General features: G+C 42.4%; 1 protein-coding gene across 1 annotated transcript in view; it reads left to right on the top strand.

Moving 5' to 3' along the window:
* LOC108701657 (synaptogyrin-3) overlaps positions 1 to 2611 on the top strand; it is a 29245-nt gene extending 26634 nt beyond the window's left edge. Inside the window, exon 4 of the mRNA XM_018236585.2 lies at positions 1510 to 2611. Within this exon, the coding sequence (XP_018092074.1) occupies positions 1510 to 1722 (213 nt within the window). The 3' untranslated portion in view covers positions 1723 to 2611. The remainder of the gene's footprint in view (positions 1 to 1509) is intronic.
* The last annotated feature ends 13258 nt before the right edge of the window (positions 2612 to 15869 follow it).

Below are 15869 nucleotides of genomic sequence, written 5' to 3'. Positions count from 1 at the left end.
AAAAAAACACATGCTTTGAATATAAAAAGCACTGACCCAGATATATTACCCATGTGCAGCAGATCTGCTGATAAACAACTTTCTCAGCTTAATTCACCACTACATTTCACAGATATCTCTTGTTCTGTAAACCCACCTGCCCACCCAGTGACTCGCTAATGTCCTACCCATAGCTGGCACTTCTCTTCTTTAAATAAAAAGACACAGGCCCTGGGTAGAGTGAAACTGCCATCTTGTTGCCACCTCCCAGTATCCCCTGCGCCTGCCTGGGAGGGTGCATGGATAGGACAGAACATCTTGCAGCTTTCCTTGGCACAGGGGATACCTGGGAACAAGCAGCAAGATGGCAGCACTAAAGGGGAATTATACAGGGTTATGGGAGATAGCTCATAGTACAAGTTGATCCAGGGACTGGTCCAATTGCATCATGGAGTCAGGAAGGAATTTTTTTCCCCTCTGAGGCAAATTGGAGAGACTTCAAGTGGAGTTTTTTGCCTTCCTCTGTATCAACTGGCTGTTAGGCAGGTTAAAATAGAGTTAAAAGGTTGAACTTGATGGACGTGTGTCGTTTTTCAACCTAACTTACTATGTTACCATGTAAAGTAGCCCAGGCCAGCTGGTTTGTTTAAAGAAAAGGTGCGCTGACCCGGGTAGGAGGTTAGCAAGTGGGGTGCCTAAAATTGCTACACTGCTAGTGATTCGTCAGTTTAGTTCCTTTAAAAGGTTAACCTTGCAAGAGTAGACTCCATGAAGTCATTGACATATTCCCAATTTAAAGCATGCATAAGGCCTTAAATATTTCACGTCTCCTTTAAGGCGTGGTTCGTCTTTTAAAATACCTTTAGCATCTTATAGAATGTCCATCTAAGTAGTATGATTTTTTTATTTTTTTTATAGATTTGCCTTCTGACATTTTCCAGCTCCCATCTAAAAAAAACAAATGCTCTGTAAGCCTAAAAATGTATTGTTTTTGCTACTTTTTATTTGTCATCTTTCTATACAGGCCTCTCCTATTTATATTCCAGCCTCTCATTCAAACTGATGCATGGTTGCTAGGGGAATTGGAACCCTAGCAACCAGATTGCCGACGCTGCAAACTGGAGAGCTGCTGAATAAAACCCGAAATAAACTGATGCAAATAGTCTCAATGTATCACTCTCTACATCATACTAAATGTTCATTTACCGAATCCACTATTTTGAATTCAGCCAAACCCCAGAATCCTTTGTGAACGATTCCGCTGAATACCGAACCGAATCCTAATTTGCATATGCAAATTAGGGGTGGGAAGGGGAAAAAAGTCATGCTTTTTCTCTCCCCGTCCATAATTTGCATATGCAAATTAGGATTCAGTTCAGCCGGGCAGAATCCTGCCGAAAAAGGCAGAATCCTGGATTCGGTGCATCCCTAATTTAAAGGTGAACAACCCTTTAATATCCCTATCCCTCTATACGCTATTTCTATATCTGAATTGCCATTTAAACTTTTATCCTTTTCCCCCCAACACAGTGTGCACTAGCGGTGAAAGCAATGCAGAGATACCGTCTAGGAACCGACATGTCCCTGTTTGCCGGGGACCAGATTGGATCTGCGCCCAACGCCGGATACCCAGGGTACCCAACAGGCAGCGGGATTGAGAGCACCACAGACACCTATCAGAGCCCTCCTTTTACCGAGAACATGGACTCCAGCACAAAGGGCTACCAAGTGCCGTCTTACTGAAGCCGAAGAGGAACGCGAGGATGTTTGGCTACAGAAGGAGCAGCTGTGCTGATGGGAGGGAATCGGCTGAAAACTCAAGTGTTCTACTTTCTAGATGTGATTTCCAGTGCTGGGTGATTTGTTCTATTAGCTAGATGTACAGTCCACTCTGTACAGTGGTCTCGATTGCTTGTGTGTGATATCTTCAAAGGGGTTTAAAAATACAGTGTTCTCTCTAAGGCCTGTCATTGGCAGAAGCTCTTTGCTGCCCTACTGGTTTGCAAATGGATTCTTCCTGCAGATACCTCTTATAAAGCCAATATTTTAGCCAGGAAGGAATATAAAATAATAATAATATATTGTTCATCTAAACATCATCTAAACATCTCCCTCCCCCCACGCATCCATTATTTTTATTTTAAAAGGGCCACTATACCCTTAGGTGTTCCTACAGAATTGCAGTTAATAGAGGGCAGGACCTAAGCGATAGGGCTACAAGAGAACAAGGGGGGGTTTCTCTGCTATTAAAAATGCCAGGAATGGTTTGGCTAGCCCCACCGCCAATGATACCCTGAATTTCTATGCCATGCCCCTTTCGGGGTGCCCGGCTATAACACAACCAGGGAGGACTATGGGAGGTGATCAGGACGTCAGCCTGACGCTCAGTAAACAATGAACTTGCCAGCTGAGCCAGTGCCACCTTCATAGAAGCTTGTGGGCAATACAGCAAAAGCAAACTACTCACACTGACGGTATAGGGGTCCTTTTAACAATACCCAGAATCATGAATTAGGGATTTACTGGTCTTCCATTTCCATCATCTGGAATTCCCATTCTCGTATTCACTAGATTGTTTACATGTTCCAAACGCCAAGCAGTAACATAATACATTCGGCACCCAAGGAACCAAGTTCCGACTGCTGCAATAAAACAATATAAATAGTGACAAAGTTTATAAATAATAATATTATAATAAAGCAGTATACTAAATGACTCTAGATGGGTAGATCTTGTTCCATGCCAAGGTAATGGCGCCCATTGTGTTCCTTTTAGGACCAGTCTGATTTATTAATTGTAGGGATGCATCGAATCCAGGATTCGGTTCGGGATTTGGCCAGGATTCGGCCTTTTTCAGCAGGATTCGGCCGAATTCTTCTGTCCGGCCGAACCAAATTCTCATTTGCATATGCAAATTAGGATTCGGTTTTTGGTATTCGGTCAAATTTTTCGCAAAGGATTCAGGGGTTCGGCCGAATCTAAAATAGTGGATTTGTGCACCCCTAATTAATTGCCTATGGGATAAAGTCCTGCAGCGAGTCATGTGCCCACAGGTTGTAGGATGATTGGGGTATAGGTATGGATGCAGGTTAGTGGGTCAACAGGTTGGGTAGTAAGACATTTACACTTTTCTTTTCCATGTTCCACCAACCTCAGATGATGTCAGCTTAAAGTGATGTCACTTCCAGTCTATGATGACATCACTCCTGTTTTTTACTGTGGTCAGCAGGTAGCAAGTTGGGTTGCGGACAGTCAATGTGGGTTGGATGGGGTTTAAAATGCAGGTTGTGTGTCACGTGTGGGATATAGTTATGGATGCAAAGTAGAGGGTCAACAGGTTGGGCACTAATAAATGTACACCTTTCTTTTCCATGTTCTACCAAACTCAGATGATGTCAGCTTAACGTGATGTCACTTCCAGTCTATGATGACATCACTCCTGTTTTTTACTGTGGTCAGCAGGTAGCAAGTTGGGTTGCGGACAAAGTCATTGTGGGTAGGATGGGGTAAAAATGCAGGTTGTGGGTCAGGTGTGGGTCTACCCAACTAGACCATGCAGGTCTCTACTGTGAGGGAACTTGGTACTAATAATCTCATCCTTAGAAATATGTATGGGGGTAAAAAAAACAAAAAACTCCCAGTCATCTGAATGCTTCCTACTCCCATGCAGCCTTTTGTAAATATGTATCAGCAGCCTACTGCAATTGCTTACCCTTTAAATGAATAGCAATATCTGTTTGCCTTAGAGGGAACACTGTACCTTTTAACAGCGTTTTAACAGAATTCCTTGGGCTCTCCGGCCTCTATATTACGACTAATGTTCTGTTCAGTTGATGTGCCTGTCAGATAATGTGTGTTCTGTGCACCGTATCTCTTTTTTACAGCTAACCGTGTAATTGTGAAGAAGCAGGCGATGCGAGTGGCTTCAGGGGGTCGGTGACCTGCTCGGTGTGTTACAAGGCACAGTTTGAATGTAAAGCGCTGCTATATTGTATGTTCAGTGTGAAATGGGCCCACATTTACTAACCTGTGCTAAATGGCGTGAGTTTTATAAAAGTAGGAAACTAACAGTTAGGGCTTTGGGGGGGGGCAGATGTCTCATGGAAACCACTATCCGGCCGTCACTGATTAAGACCTGTTGAATTATGATATTAATGTACTTCTCTGTGCCAAAAACATTAATAACAGGGATAAAACATGAATACACAGGAGGTAGGGAGACTTCATTAATAAATTAGGAATGTGTGTAATGATCAGAAGCTCCACCCACCGCATGGCTACTGTTTGCCAATTCCTGCTTGAGGGACTGCAGCAAGTACCACTGTACTCTCCACCATGTAATGGGAGTAATACTGGACTTTTCTACAGTACCACAGTACTGTTCAACTGATTCACTCATTAAGAGGAGTTCTACTGTACGGAATTAGCCCATTGCGACTGAGCAGGGAGTGCTACTTTACTGCTTCACTCAATACAGGAATAATAGTTCACTTTTTAAAATACTACTGTTCAAATACTAGATCTGATTGCAGTACTACTGTCCTGTTCAGATGCTTAAGACTGTTGGTAGTAATACTGTACCATTTGGATGCTTAAGACTCTGATGGGAATACTACTGTACAGAAGCTTAAAACCCTGATGGAAGTACTACTGTACCATTTGGATGCAAGTTCTACTGTACCATCAAGATGTTTGAGACTCTGATGTGAGTACTACTGCACCACGTAGATTAAGACTCTGATGAAATACTACTATACTATGCAGATGCATGAGACTCTGATGGAAGTACTACTGTACATCCAGATACTTAAGAATCTGTAAGGTAAAGTAGTATCCCCATCAGAGTCTCAAGTATCTGGATGGTACAGTAGTATCCCCATCAGAGTCTCAAGTATCTGGATGGTACAGTAGTATCCCCATCAGAGTCTCGAGACTCTGATGAAGTACTACTGTACTATGCAGATGCTTGAGATTCTGATGGAGTACTACTGTACCACCCAGATACTTGAGACTCTGATGGGAGTACTGCTGTACCATGCAGATTCTTAAGACTCTGACGGGAGTACAACTGTACTGTGCAGATGCTTGAGACTCTGATGGAAGTACTACTGTATCAAGCAAATGCTTAAGACTCTCATGGAAGTACTACTACACTATGCAGATGCTTAAGACTCTGATGGAAGTACTGTGCAGATCAGATGCTGAAGACTTTGATGGAAGTACAGCTATACTGTGCAGATTCTTAAGACTTTTATAGGAGTACTACTGTCCTGTTCAGATGCTTAAGACTCTGATGGAAGTTCTACTCATTGTGCCATGCAGATGCTTAAGTCTCTTGATAGAATATCTAGTATAGGTCAATCTAAAAACAACTGGACTTGCTGAGTAATCAATTGATTCATTGACTACTCAGCAAGTCCAGTTGTTTTTAGATTGACCTATACTAGATATACCATGACCTGGATGAATGAAAATCTTCATAGTCTCTTGATAGAAGTTCTACTCATTGTGTTATTCATTGCATAGGTCATGGTTAGTAGACCCCCATGATTGAAAGCCTATAAATTCCTTCATTACTATAGCATACTCTGCAACCCTTGTGAATAATAGTGACTTACATTGCTACAACCCGAGAGGACAGTGGTTTCCAAACTGTGTCCCCACTATCCCTTTCAAAGGGGAACTCAAAACCTTGTCTAAAGGGGCCCATCCTGAAGGCCAGTTAGGACATTATTTGTTTAGAAAAAACTTTTCGGTCCTAGAAGCCCCTGAAAGCCCATCTTGAAGATGAAGTGTCCACTCATGATGGACTAAGTGGGGCCCTGTTCAAATGTTGTACTTCAAAATGGGGCATGAACCAAATAAGCCCAAAACCTACTGCCAGAGGTAGAGAAAACACTGCCGGAAAGGTTTTTCAGTGGAGGGGTGATGATACAGACCAGTACAACTTAGAAGCAGTATGCCAGAGTAACATTCCATGTCCACCAATGCACTTAAACTGTGGTGAGAACAGAAAATCTTGAAAAAGTGTTCACTTAGCATCATTCCATTTAAAGGCACTACAGTTTGTACGTTTCTAAGCAGTTGCGATGCTCAAACCCACCCTAAGTCTAGGCTAAAACCACCAGCATATTGGACCACTTATGCATGGCATCTATGGTACCATCCAGTAGCATTTCAAAATATCTAAACCATGTGGTATGAGGAGGGCATAGGATTTAGAATGAAGACAGGTATTCATGAATATTGTCTTAAAAGCACATATCTGCATACAAGGCTTGCTACATTCCACTATGCATTCCGCTTATCATGGCATAGTAAATATGGGTCTGTCTATGGTCTTCGCAACGGACTGAACCAAATTCAGAGTCCGTTTACACAGGTTCGGGTCCCTCACACGTGAAGACTGCTGTTGTGCCAAACCGTCAAGTACTTAATCAAAGGGTTCTCTGAAGATTGTGTTGCACAAAAAACGCTGATTGGGCCATTGTTCTCGAGTGATGAGTAGGGAATGCAACAATAAGCGTGCCATAAAATTCCCTTTCCTGATAGGCGCAAAATAACCAAAAAGAGCTACTGAAAGAGCAATCAGCCTTAATGACCTCTCTGTGTCAGTAACACTCAATCATCAGCCTTCCAAATATTGTTGCAGCATACTGGAGGTTCGCCCATCCTTGTTTTGGGGTAAGGGAAGTTCCCAAATGCTGGAACAGAGGCTTTGTGAATTAAAATGAACCCATTGGGTATGACTAGTTTATTACAAACTTGGTCTACTTGAGGCTGCCAGGAATGGACTAGGATGAGCTTCATGACACCTTGCTCATGCTCCTCATGGTGGCTCCCACTGAATTATGTTTGGCCAGGAATTGCTAGCAAATATGCTGCCATACTGCTCTCTTAACGCCCAGGGACAAGTTAATTAGCTCAAATTAGTTAAACTCAGCTTAAGATAGATCCCCTGCCATTTCTGATGTTCTTCGAATATACTGTAGTTCCTTCTCTGCACTCAGTGACCAAATTATCACGGGAAAGCTCGGAAGACGACACCGCCATTTTCAGCCAACGCGCTCGACTTCTGATGCAGAGCAAGCCGGTGTGTCTGGGAACAAGTGACATGTTTACAAATCTCTGTATATAATGTATTACCTGAGAGAACAATCTGTGATTGTGTATTTTTCAGTAGCGTCTTTGTGTCGACCTGTTCGTTGTTTTCTGTACATTCTAAAATAGTTTAAAAATAAATAAATAAATGAAATGACATTGGGACGAAACGGGTCGTTTCAGGACTTCTGTGTCTTCTATTGGTCCTTTCAGAGGGTTTTTCTTTATTTCTTCTAATTGTTTCTTGTTTATTCAGTGTTCTTGGTTTGACATCACTTGGTTGTAATCATGTCTTCAAAGATAGAATTGCTAGGTCACCATTATAGCTAAGCTTATGATATATTGGGGTAGACATGAGCCCACAGTCCTCGAATTGGCCAACCCTGTGCAGAACATATTGAGTGATCTCCTCACAACAGCACAGATGAATCTATTAGAGCAGTGGGCCCCAATCAGTGGCTTGTAAGGAACATGCTGCTCACCAAAACCTTGTTGCTCCCAGTGGCCTCAAAGCAGATGCTTTTCTTTGAATTCCAGTTGAATGTGGCTCACTGGTATAAAAGGTTGGGGATCCCTGTATTAGGCTTGAGGATAAGCTACCCGCGGGTTACCCGCATAAACCTGCGGGTTGCGTTTAGAAGTTCCCGGTGCGGGTATACCCGCGGGTTGGCGGTTCTGTGGGTTGCGGGTCGGGCCGCGGGTCTTCTCAATATCGATATTCACTCCTTTCTTCTGGTCACGTCTACTTCCGATGACGTCGCTTCCGGTTTACAATGACAGCACTTCCTGTTTTACTCTTTTTTCTGATCACACCTACTTCCGATGATGTCACTTCCAGTTTACAATGACAGCACTTCCTGATTCTTGATGGTCAGCGGGTCGCGGATAAGGTACTTGCAGGAAGGGTCGGGTAGCAGGTCCAAGCGGGTAAGAATGCGGGTTGCGGGTATGGGTCGGGTTCAGGTCCCAAAAAATGGACCCGCACAGGCTCTACTACATGGCCAAAAAGATGTTAAAGTTCGCCTACAATGTTGTGTCCTCAGTAATAGTACTCACGGTTGAGTTCCAAACTGGCTCTAGAAGCAATGTCAGTGCAAGAACTGTTTACAGGGGAGTGTGGGAATTTTATGGGTGATCACAGGCACACATAATAATTTCCAATCCCAAGCATCAGCTGGAATAATGTAATGGTCACCCATCATTTGTCTCCAGAACAGTGGAAAGGTGCCCTCTGGAATGCTTCATTTTACTAGAGCTTCACTCGCTTTTTCCACTTGCTATTGGCAATTCCATCTGGCGCGAGGGTATGGATTCGGCTTGGTATTCGGCTGAATTCTTGCCTATGGATTTGGAAGAATACCAAACCATTTTCATATCGACACACCAGGCAGAAATTGCCAACATGCAAGTGGAAAAAGAAAAGAAGGGTTTGAAGCATTTCTATACTTTACTTTTACTGGTGGAGAAATAATAAAGGTCTAGGGTTGTCTTCACTTATTTGCGCTTGGTTCCCCCATGTCCTCTGAAAGCAAACCTTAAAGGGATACTGTCATGGGAAAAATTTTTTTTTTCAAAATGAACCAGTTAATAGTGCTGTTCCAGCAGAATTCTGCGCTGAAATCCATTTCTCAAAAGAGCAAACAGATTTTTTTTTTATTTTAATTTTAAAATCTGACATGGGGCTAGACATTTTGTTAATTTCCCAGCTGCCCCAAGTCATGTGACTTGTGCCTGCACTTCAGGAGAGAAATGCTTTCTGGCAGGCTGCTGTTTTTCCTTCTCAATGTAACTGAATGTGTCTCAGTGGGACATGGATTTTTACTATTGAGTGTTGTTCTTAGATCTACCAGGCAGCTGTTATCTTGTGTTAGGGAGCGGTTATCTGGTTACCTTCCCATTGTTCTTTTGTTTGGCTGCTGGGGGGAAAAAGGGACGGGGTTGATATCACTCAACTTGCAGTACAGCAGTAAAGAGTGATTGAAGTTTATCAGAGCACAAGTCACACGAGTATGGGTCCTTTAAGGTAGCGATAAAGCTAAAGGGTAAGCACTGCAACAGTTGCAGTCAGTGGATACTACCATGGAGAGTGTTTTATAATGCAGATCAGGGCCAGATTTACTCATCTGGCGCCCAAGGCCATCAGGTCCTAGCGCCTGCCCGGTCAGACGCATCACCCCTCTGCGAGCGTGAGCCGGTTCACTGTGGAGCTGTGGCTCCTCTTTGTATGCGGCTGAGCAGCATGCCACCTCTCAAAATTTTGCCGCCCTAGGGCCAGGCCTTTGCGGCCTCGCCACAAATCCGGGCCTGATGCAGATTACATCACTGTCCTCATTGATTTTTAAAGGGATTGCTCACCGTTAAATTAACCTTCTTTATAACCATTTTATGGCCTTGGGATACTTGTTCTTGTGCCGTACTGTAGATGGCCCACTTTTTTATCAAGGTAGATCTCCTGATGGGGGCCAGGTGTCTACAGTAGATCCCAGAGTAACAAAGTCTGGGCACCCCTGTTTTAACGTAATGGGTTTGTACAACTGCCAGCCTTCATTTGTAAGTACAGGGAAAAATGACAAACTGGACTGCCAAACTTGCCATGGCACCTGCAACTTATAAAAGGCCATACAATAAAAGTTATAGGAAGACCTATTCGTTCTGTGTTCAGTGTTGCTTGTACCCTCTTGGGTAAAAGCCAGATGAAACGAGCAAGACCAATTCGCACATACAATACACTGTTAAGTGACCTTAAAGGAGAAGGAAAGGTTAAAATAAAGTCATCTTTATCAGAAAGGTCTATATAAATACACCAGTAAATGAAAAAATAAGTCTCTGTAAAAGCATAGGTGCCTAACCTGCAGCCGTTCATCCTCTGTTGAACTACAAATTTGAACCACTGGCTGCAGAGGGATGATTGGATTTGTAGTATATGACTATGAAGACTTTCTTTGTAACTCTTCAGAGATGACATCTTCAACTCACAGAGGTTCTGTTTCTGTGTAGTTACTGTGATAGGATTGCCCTAAGGCAGGGATCAACCTTTTGAACCTGTGAGGAACATTGATAAGTAAAAGGAGTTGGGGAGCAACACCAGCATGAAACATTTTCTTGAGGTGCAAAATAACTGCTGTGATTGGCCATTTGGTACCTCTTTTCTTGTCAATCTACATTGAGGCTCTGTTTGGCAGTGCACCTGGTTTTTACACAACCAAAACTTGCCTCCAACATTGGAATTCAAAAATAAGCTCCTGCTTTGGGAGCAACATCCAAGGGGTTGGAGAGAAACATGTTGCTCACAAGCTACTGGTTGGGGATCACTGCCCTAAGGCTATGCTGTGTGCTTCCATACAATATATTCATTCTAGGGCTCCCTCTATACTTAAAAGGGAATTCAAAGGCAAAAAATAAAATCCCATTTTTACTTACTTTAATGAAAAAGAAATCTATCACATATACTTTGATTAAAAAATGTGTAGTTTTCATAAGAAACCTGACTGTATGCAGTGAAATGCCCTCTTCATTTACTTGCTCTAACTGCTGTGGATAGGAAACTTCAGACGGTCCCTAACTGCTCTGCAGGGAAACAATCATACTTCCACATGGCAGGGGGAGGCCTTCCACCTTACTTCCCAGCCGTGCAGAACTCAAGCAGCTTTGTTTGTTTCCCTGTAGAGCAACCAGCAACCATATAGAGATTCATATCCGCAGCAGCCAAAGCAAGTAAATGAAGGGGGAATTTCAATGCATAGTCAGGTTTCTTATGAAAACAGTACAGATTTATTATTGGGAATCTTTTTGCGTTTACATCCTCTGTTACCAACTCCAGCTGCAGGGACAAAGATCATGGAGCCAGATCTTCTATTTGGAGGATTATTTTGCTGTAGCCACTGGTTCTGCAGAGTTGTAGAAAGTTTGTATTAAAAAATACAAAAACTATAAAATCCACATTAGATTACATGACAACACAGGACCCAGTGCAGTCTGTATATTCTGATTATTAATCAGTCTTGTTGTATCAGCTTCTGGCAGAAATTATTTGACTTGTGCTGTTTTGATAATTTATGACTATCCCTAAGCAGCCCAGGCCACATTGAGGCCAAAAGGTGGCCATACACGGGCCGATAAAAGCTGCCGACAGACCGTGTCGGCAGCTTATTGGCCCGTGTATGGGGGCCCCCGACGGGCTTCCCCGATCGAGATCTGGCCGAAAGTCGGCCAGATCTCGATCGGATGGGATTAAAAATCCCGTCGGATCGCGGCCGCATCTGTTCGTTGATGCGGTCCCGCGATCCGACCGCCCGTTTGGCGAACGCTAGGATCCGATCGTTGGGCCCTAGGGCCCACGATCGGATCAGCCCGATATTGCCCACCTCAAGGTGGGCATATCGGAGGGAGATCCGATCGTTTGGCGACATCGCCAAACGAGCGGATCTATCCGTGTATGGCCACCTTTAGTCTTGCAAAGATGTTTAACAAAGTTACAAGATGGTGACCCCCTGTGGCCAACTTGAAAGCATAAATCATTTGTTTGATTAGGCTTGTGGTGCAGTAAGTTCATGTTTAGTATACAAAATACAGCATTTCTAGCATTATTCTATTTTAGACTTTACTTTCCCTTTAATCATGTTACAAGGCTAATACCCAGGGCCAGGTCTGTACAGTTTGGCAAATGCCAGAGAGTGACTATTTATTGGCCCTATGGAGGACTGTTTGGGCCTCTATGTAAGTCAAATGCCAGGGCCTATTTTAAATCCTAATCGACCTGCTTATATCCCACGCTTCTAGTGCAAAGGATATAAGTGATCTCTAATGGCATTCCAAGAAAATAAATCCATGTAATTTGATTAATACATCCCACCCTCCATATTTAAAAAATTTCAATATTTAAAACCTGGGCTGGCAGCCCCCACTGAATAACATGTTCTACAGCAGGCATGCCAGACTCATTCTTTTGCAGAGAGAGCTGAACTACAAGTTCCATTCCATTTGGATGATGAGCGTTGTAGTTCAGTACCAACTGAAGTGCCCGAGCCTGACAGCCTAAAGATCACTTTTCTGTGGGTAGCGACCCAACGTTCTTCAGCAGCTTTAGAACGGTAGCCTGGCTGAAGCTGAAGCCTGAGAAGACCAGAGGTTGAAAGTCACAGACCAACACTAGAGTTGTATAACGGAGGCTTTGCACCAATCCAAACAAACTTTATTTCAAGTTAATCCCTCTCTGCATTGACGCTTGAGGTGCCCTGTGAGAGGATCCGATACACAGACTTGCACAGCAAGATTTTAAAGACTATCTTGGCACAACCGTTCATCCACAAGGAGCAACAGTTTATTTGGCGATTTAGAACAGGGATAAACCTCTTTAATAGAACCGCACACATGAATAGCCCGTTGCTTCTCACGACAGATCTTCTTCCTCATCATATGCGCCCAGCGAAAAAAGCTTGTTGGGTCCCAAGGCTCCTAACGGATAATCCTCCTGGTTGCCTGGAGCGAAGGGAAATCATTATCTTCTAGGTGCAGTTTTTTATGGCTAGTAAGGTCCCTGGGGGCCAGCACTTGGCCGCAGCTGGGGCACACGGAATACTCCAGATCAGGACACTTTGAGTCCGTTCCCCATGCAGCTGTTTTGTTTTTCTTGGGCTTGTTTGAGCTGGGCTTTTCTTCCACGTGGGACTCTTTATGTGCAGAGAGGAGCTCTTGCTGTTTTGCTGTGTCAGGCAGAAGAACCAACAGTTCATTGAAAATCAGCTTGAAGTTCTCTCCCAGTAGCCGCCGACAGCTTCGGTAATACTCAGCAGCCGATATCAGGCCCTTCAGACACAAGGAGAGCAAACAGGCATAAGCGATCTTGAGTAGTACCACATGTGATCATTTAAAGTACAAGAAAAACGACAATATGTATTTGCTAACTTTAAAGTAGAGATGCACCAAATCCTTCTGCCCGGCCGAACCGAATCCGAATTTGCATATGCAAATTAGGGGCGGGGAGGGAAAAGCGTGACTTTTTGTCACAAAACAAGGAAATAAAAAAAGTTTTCCCCTTCGCACCCCTAACTTGCATATGCAAATTAGGATTCGGATCGGTATTCGGCCGAATCTTTTGCGAAGGATTCAGCGGAATCCAAAATAGTGGATTCGGTGCTACCTTAAAGGGGTGGTCCAACTGTAAAGTGGAACTATAAAAATGAAAATTTAATTATAAGCTTTATCATACTGAATTAAGACACTTTCTAAATGTAATCAATTAAATATTCTGAATTGTTTCTGAAGTTTATGTTCACTATTTCTCTCTCAGCTTCTGTTTCTCTTCATTCTCTCTTCATGCAGCAGTTGGGTGTCAGATATTCATTGACAGATCCAATATATCTTATGGGGGGGCTCCTTTCCTAGCAGATTAGAGCTCTTATTCAAATCAATGCATGGTTGCTAGGGTCATTTGGACCCTAGTTACCAGATTGCTTAAAATGCAAACTGAAGAGCTGCTGAATAAAAAGCTAAATAACTCAAAAACCTTCAATAATGAAAAATGAAAACCAATTGCATATTATCTCAGTATATCATTATCTACATCATACTAAAATTTATCAGGGGAACAACTCCTTAAATTAATTTCAGTACAAACAAAATAACTGCCTTTTTCATTCTGCATGTAGAGAGACAGGATTTTTAATAGAGTGAGCTCTAATACATCTTCTAGGCAAAAGGAGCCCCCCCAATAAGATATATTGGATCATTCATCTGACACCCAACTCCTGAATGAAGAGAAAATGATTTACTGTTTCTCTGTAATAATAAAACCGCACCTTGTACTTGATCCAAACTAAGATATAGTTAAAGCAGTTGTTCCCCTTTGAGATAAATTTTAGTATGATGTAAAGAGTGATATACTGAGATAATTTGCAATTGGTTTTCATTTTTCAATATTGAAGGTTTTTGAGTTATTTAGCTTTTTATTCAGCAGCTCTTCAGTTTGCATTTTAAGCAATCTGGTAACTAGGGTCCAAATTACCCTAGCAACCATGCATTGATTTGAATAAGAGACTGAAATATGAATAGGAGAGAGTCTGAATAAAAGGATCAGTAATAAAAAGTAGCAATAACAATACATTGTTTGTTTTTTTAGAAGGGGACTGCGACGCCCATTCGAAAGCTGCAAAGATTCAGAAGAAAAAGGCAAATAACTATAAAACTATAAAAAATAAATAAAACCAATTGAAAAGTAGCTTAGAATTGGTCGTTCTATAACATAATAAAAGTTACTTTAAAAGTGAACCACCTCTTTAATCCTTATTGGAAGCAAAACCAGCCTATTGGGTTTATTTAAAGATTTTCTAGTATCCAAATTATCCAAAGTAGATCCAAATTATGGACAGATCTGTTATCTGGAAAGCCCCAGGTCCCGAGCATTATGTATCACAGGTCCCATAGTTGTAAGAATGCACTGTTGCTAGGATATGGCTATGATGAGATTTTAGAAAATTCTATGTGCTGCAAGGGTGTAGTCAGGAACTATAGGGGTTGAAAAAGGAATTTGAGCATTCCACTGGGTCAGCAGATACCTGTCTGAATTTTCCGGAGAGTGATTTAAATTCGTTGAACTTTGATTCGTCGCTGTCGAGGAAATCTTTTATAGAATTAATGAGGTGTATGTTCCTCTGCTGAAAATTCTCGGGTACAAGGTAAGTCCGTGTGCAAAAAGGTGGCCTGGGGACAGAGAGAAAGTAAGAGAATGCAATTATTGAAGGAGGGAGGTATCAGCACACACAGATGTTAAAGCACAAATGGAACTTAAGTAGGGTCATGTAAGAAACAAATGCCCAGCTCATGATACTTACTGCTCAGCAGCCTTGTTCTGTGGTTCACTGGGAAGAGCAGTAGGTGGTAAATGGTTAAATCCCGGTGGAGGCTTTCCAACAGATGATGATAGGCCAGGAGGGGGCGCTAGTGAAGCAGCTGGAATGAAACCTAAAGAGAAGGGTTAAAAGCGCAATGTGAGTCACTTAGGGGCCAATCTGCTAAACTTTGGATTTCCTTTTTTTTTTCCATTAATCTTTTTTTATCTAAAAATTTGTATTTTTTTAAATTAACTAAAACTCTAAAAATTCGAGATTCATCAAATATAAAATCAACGAAAAACTCTTAAAAGTACAGTATTATGTACTGTATTTACTGTATATGGCTGAAGTGACAAAATCCACTTGACAGGCTAAAACTAAGTAAGATTTATCAGAAAGGTCTATATAAATACACCAGTAACCCCTCAAAGTAATGCTGCTCTGAGTCCTCTGTCAAAATAAACACAGCATTTCTTTCCTTCTATTGTGTACTCATGGGCTTCTGTATCAGACTTGCTGTTTTCAGCTTAAACCTCCAGGGCAGGGCTTGAGCATGCTCAGTTTCCTCCTCTCCCCCTCCCTCCTCTCTGCTGTAATCTCAGCCCAGAGCTATGAGTGAGCAGGAAGAGACTCAGGCAGGAAGTGATGTCACACCAAGCTAATATGGCAGCTGCTATGTCACGAAATGCGTTAAGCTTTGTTTCCCTGCCCACTTGTATTTATCATTTTAATATAGATCGATAAAGTTACTTTTATTTTTACAGTGCCCAGTTCCACCGTGGATGTTTTTCCGGTTCAATAATCCCCATTATCATGGATTGAATAAAATACCCGGAGACATGTGGGGTTAGGTGGGGGTTTATAAATCATGGCAGTATGGCAAGTTGCATCCTTGTTGGGAAAGAGCAAGTTAGGGTCAGACACCACCAGATTCCTCCTACCTATTTTATTTATGTCTGC

This window comes from Xenopus laevis, chromosome 9_10L (assembly GCF_017654675.1).
Source record: "Xenopus laevis strain J_2021 chromosome 9_10L, Xenopus_laevis_v10.1, whole genome shotgun sequence".
NCBI classification, from domain to species: Eukaryota; Metazoa; Chordata; class Amphibia; order Anura; family Pipidae; genus Xenopus; species Xenopus laevis.
The sequence above is the reverse complement of the archived record's forward strand: the minus strand, read 5'-3'. Positions and strand labels throughout refer to the sequence as shown.